The following is a 4,874-nucleotide window of genomic DNA, read 5'->3' as shown; positions in this document are numbered from 1 at the left end:
TCCCAATACCCAAAGGCCCTCCCATCCCCTCTTCCCCAATGTCCAAAGACCCTCCCATCCCCCGACTCCCGAGAACTGGCCGAGTCACGGGGGTGGGGGGCATGTTTTTGAGGCAAAGTATGACTTTTTAAATTTCTTAATTAATTTATAGAATTTAATTATTAGGGAGAAGAGAAGCACACGTGAAGGTCAAAGGACATCTCTTGGAAGCCAGTTCTCTCCTTTTCTTACGGGTGACAACTGAGCTTCATAGATCTGGGAACTTTGAATTGGTGGTGGCTAAGTCACCCCCCCCACCCCACCCCCATCTTTATAGCTTTCCCTGTGAAATATGGGTGACGATCTCTGTCCCCTGCCTCTCTCATAGGCTGTCAGGACATCAAACAAGGAAGAGGAATTAGAAACATTTCTCAAGGCTGATTCCAAGTCTTCCAGCTGCACATAATAATCAGGGGGTTCTATAGATATGGCAGGTCCCCAGCCTAAGGCACAGAGAGGACATCGGCTGGCAATCGACAGGTTACACTGGACCTGCCCCATAGCTGCTTCCACAACACCTCACATGAGAACATTTCCTAGGGTGGCTTGTTCTGCCTTACACAAGGGCGGTGTGCCCACTCCACTAGCTGTACCCCAAAGGTCTGTTTGCATGAAATGTCAAACAAACGAGTGTCTCTGTCCCCGACTAGCTGTGGGGGTTTCTACCCCTCCCTCGTGGCCTCTCACCAGCTCCCTGGCTCCCTGTTTCTTGGCACAGTCTACAGTTCCGTATCCTCTCAGGTGAGACAATGGTAAAGTACAAATTGGCCACAGCAGTGCCCTCGGATGCCCTGGCTTTAAACACGCGGCCCTTGGCCAGGTGTGGTGGCGCACACCTTTAATCCCAGCACTTGGGAGGCAGAGGCAGGCGGATCTCTGAGTTCGAGGCTAGCCTGGTCTACAGAGTGAGTTCCAGGACAGCCAGGGCTACACAGAGAAACCCTGTCTTGAAGAAAAAACAAACAAACAAACAAACAAACAAAACGCAGCCCTTGTTTTTAGAGAATTGGATGAGGAGGGTATTGTGGAGGTGTTCCGATTGTGTATGAGGCTGGACATACTGCCGAGCGATGAGTGTTTAAATCTGTACCGAAGCTTCATTTTATTCCCTATAATCCTGCAGTGAGAGTCAAAGCAGTCTGACGGCCCTTCGCTATGGCTGTTGGAAAGTTCTTTCCATTTTCCCACATAGCTGTTTTATTTAGTTAAGCCCAAGACCTCTTACCTGCTAAAGCAGAGTCCCTATCTAATTACTCCTTTAGTCTTTTTTTTTTTTTTTTTTTTTTTTTTTTGGTTTCCTGGAATTCACTCTGTAGACCAGGCTGACCTCGAACTCAGAAATCCACCTGCCTCTGCCTCCCAAGTGCTGGGATTAAAGGCATGCGCCACCACCGCCCGGCTAGTTTTACTCAATAGATCGGTGGTAGGTATAATAGATGAATGGATGGATAGATAGATGATAGATTAAATAGACTAGATAGATAAGATATATAGAATAGATAGACTAAATAGGTGATGGATGGATAGATAGATCATAGATAGAAAGATGATAGACAATAGGCCATAGATAGAGAGATGATAGATGATCGATTAGATAGGTGATAGATAGATAGATGATAGATAGATGATAGATTAGATAGATGATTGATAGAAGATAGGTAGAAGATAGATAGATGATAAATTAGATAGATGATTGATAGAAGATAGAAGATAGATGATAGATAGATAGATGATAGATTAGATAGATGATGGATAGAAGATAGATGATAGATTAGATAGATGATAGATAGATGAGTAGGGTCTCATGTAGTTCCAAATGTCATCCGATTCACTAACATAGCAGATTATCTTGACCCAATCCTCCTGCCTCCACCTCCCCAGTGCTGGGATTACACATGTACACCACCACAACCCATATATGCAGTGCTGGGGATCTAATGCCAGCTTCCCGATGCCAGGCAAGCCCTGAGGTGCATCCCTGCCCAGTCTCCCATATATTTCAAGATACATTTTAAGAAGTTGAAAGCAAAGCTACATTGCCATGGTCACAGAAGCAGGCACATTTGCCAGCAGCCTCTCTCCTGCCTCAGCTCTCTCCTGCTAGACTCTAAAATGAGTTCACAATGCCAGAAGCAGCCGAACAGGCAAGACAGATCCGTGCGTGCCCTGAACGACCCCTCTAGTCTGCGGCAGACTCTCATCCAGAAGGAAAGAAGGACGCTAGGCATTCGGACTCACGGTCGGGCTTCCTGGGGATCTCTTCTGATGGAGGACCTGCGGCTTGGCCAGAGCTCTCTGGGGTTTCAGCATGGCCTCTTTCAGCGGGCAAAGCCTGAGGGAGGTCAGAGTCTGGTCCCCCTGGAAATATCAAATGAAAGCAAGTCAGAGCCGGATTCAGTGACATTCCTCGGACCTTGTTAACCAGCACGCAACATGATCTCCACAGAGTGACCGGCCAGGCAGCAGCCACCCCTAAACCTCACCCCAAATCAGCAACTGGCCAGGACTTCCAGAAGGAAAGTGGGATGTCTCAGGCCAGGCCACCCCCCTACCCCCCAGTTCTCCCTGAGTCTCCTTTCCCACCAAAGCCACAGTGTGTGTGCACCAGCACCTCCAGCACATGGCTGAGACCTCTGGGATAGGAGACTTCTCCACATCCCAGACTTCTGCTTCGCATCCCCGGCTAGGGAGACCCTTGGGGGCATCTCCTTTCACCACGGAGGAAAATCAGAGGTTCCAGGGGCAGCCGGGACAGCAGCTAGCACAACGGGTTTATTTATTTTTGTTTGTTTGTTTTGTTTGTTTTTCGAGACAAGGTTTCCACTGCAAGAGTGCTGGGATTAAAGGCGTGTGCCACCATGCCCCGCAGCAGATTCATTCTTGACAGAGCAGGGTCTAGACAGGGCGCTGGTAGGCACCCATAGGCCTATGGGGTGGGAGAGTAGCTACTTCCGCCCCTCCCTAAATCATCTCATTGCATTTAACACCAGCTACTGGGCAGCAAGCACTTGTTTTTGTGTAAGCTGTGTTGACCAAGGAGACAGCATCTCTCTCTGTGTGTCTGTCTGTCTGCCTGTCTGTCTATCTTGTGGTCGGGGCGGGGGCCGGGGCCGTGCATTAAGTCGCCATCCCTAGGCCACATAGCTTGCTGAATTACAGCACTTCCGTTGGGTTGAACTCAAGAGCTCAGTTGTTTAACCTCATAGAAAGGTGTCCCCTCGCTGTCCACTTCTGATCTGGGGAGATTTAGTAAACAAACCTGGAGCACTCTGGCCCTTGGGGTGGGACAATGGGGTTATCCTAGTCTGCTCACCCCTGCAGATCAGCCCCAGGTTTGCCTCCTCGGGGGCGCGTGGGGCAGCCAAACTGGGCGGCATGTCCTCTTGGCCTTGTGCTGCTGCGGGCTGGGGCCCAGGCGGCTCTTCGGCTATAGGCTTCCTGTGACTGTGTTTCTTGCGGCTTGTCTTCTTCTCTTGGGATTTCTTCCTGAGGGCTGGCTCCTCGGCTGCTTCTGGTAAGTCCCCTTTCCCCTTTGACGCCCTACTGGCTTTTTCTCTGGGCTCCTCTATCCTCATGAGTAAGAGATTCAGCACTACCCTAAACCAGCTCTGCTGGGCCTCCCTCGGAGGCCTCTCTTTCTTGGTGTCTTCTGGGGGCCCCTGCTCACTGGGGACAAATCTGCGCCCCTCTCCCGGAGGGAGGGCTGCGGCCGCTGCGCCCTGGGCCTCTGCAAAGGGAGATGGGCTCTCAGAGCTTCTGCCACCATCGCTGGCTGTCCTCCTGCAGGTGGCGCTGGAGGGGCGCCCGGAGTTCGAGGACGCGGGCTCCTTCTTGGGAACCTGCCGGTCCAAGGATCGGGCTCTCTTATTTTCTGGAGGCTTCTTTGAGCCCCTCGGGATCTCCACCGGGCTACAACCAAAACAAACAGCTCCCTCAGGCGATTTCCCCCGGAAGACTAGCCCACGCCCACCTGCATCTATGCATATTCTGTCACCATGGTGCCACCCTTTCCTGTGGATGTTTTCCAAAGCTTCTGTCCTGTTTCAAGTCCCCTGTCCAACCCCACAGGGAAGGAGGTCGCTACCCTCATTTCCCAGAGAAGGACACAAAAACAGATTCTCATTCAGCCGGTGAGTGGCCTCGCCGGAGTGGCCCAGAGGAACACAGCCCTGACATCATCACCTCGCTCTCCCCAGATGATTTGGAGTTTGTGACTCTAAAATAACTAATTTGTCAGGAGACCTCCGTCTCAGCAGACACAGCACCCCCACCCTCCTCCTCGCCACGCTTTGAGAAGCAAAGGCCAGTACTCAGCTCGCAGGGAAGAGCCAACCTCAAAGCGCCTGCGCCCGCCCTGGATTTCTGTTTATCGCCGCAGGCTCAAGAGCCAAGCTGCTGTTCCTGCTAGAGCCATGAGGGGCGTCAGGGGTTTCTGGATGCTGTTGCCTACCCCTCTGGCCCTCCATCTGTCCCCCCCTCCATCTGTCCGTCCCTTCCTCCCTCCCTTCCTTCTTTCACTTCTTTGTTAGTTTAGAGACAAGTTCACTACTGTAGCCCAGGCTGGCCTTGAACTCTGGGCCATGCCTCAGTCTCCTGAGGTGTACCACCGCACCAGCCCTGCCCTGTCTCAAACTCAGGCCAGCAGGCTGTATTTTGACTTGTGTAGTTTTCTGTATGTAAGACCTATGCGGCTGGAACCCAGGTCCTGGAACATGCTAGGCAAGTGTTCTAGCTCTGGGCCACACCCCTGCATGGTCTCCATATACCCCTTCCCCCACTTCTATCATTAGGTTCTTTGGTGGTGGTGGTGGTGGTGGTGGTGGTGATGGTGGTGG

At 51.7% G+C, this 4,874-nt stretch overlaps 1 protein-coding gene across 1 annotated transcript in view; it reads right to left on the bottom strand.

The window, feature by feature from the left end:
* The window catches only part of Bnip5 (BCL2 interacting protein 5), a 13,468-nt gene extending 9,448 nt beyond the window's left edge, over positions 1-4,020 (bottom strand). Inside the window, exons 1-2 of the mRNA XM_031348315.1 lie at positions 3,353-4,020; positions 2,278-2,397 (exon numbers count right to left, since the gene is read on the bottom strand). Of these exons, the coding sequence (XP_031204175.1) occupies positions 2,278-2,397; positions 3,353-3,614 (382 nt within the window). The 5' untranslated portion in view covers positions 3,615-4,020. The remainder of the gene's footprint in view (positions 1-2,277; positions 2,398-3,352) is intronic.
* Between the last annotated feature and the right edge of the window lie 854 nt (positions 4,021-4,874).

The sequence above is a fragment of the Mastomys coucha genome, unplaced genomic scaffold, assembly GCF_008632895.1.
Source record: "Mastomys coucha isolate ucsf_1 unplaced genomic scaffold, UCSF_Mcou_1 pScaffold3, whole genome shotgun sequence".
Taxonomy (NCBI): Eukaryota; Metazoa; Chordata; class Mammalia; order Rodentia; family Muridae; genus Mastomys; species Mastomys coucha.
Note: the sequence above shows the minus strand (reverse complement) of the source record. Positions and strands in the feature narration are given on the sequence as shown.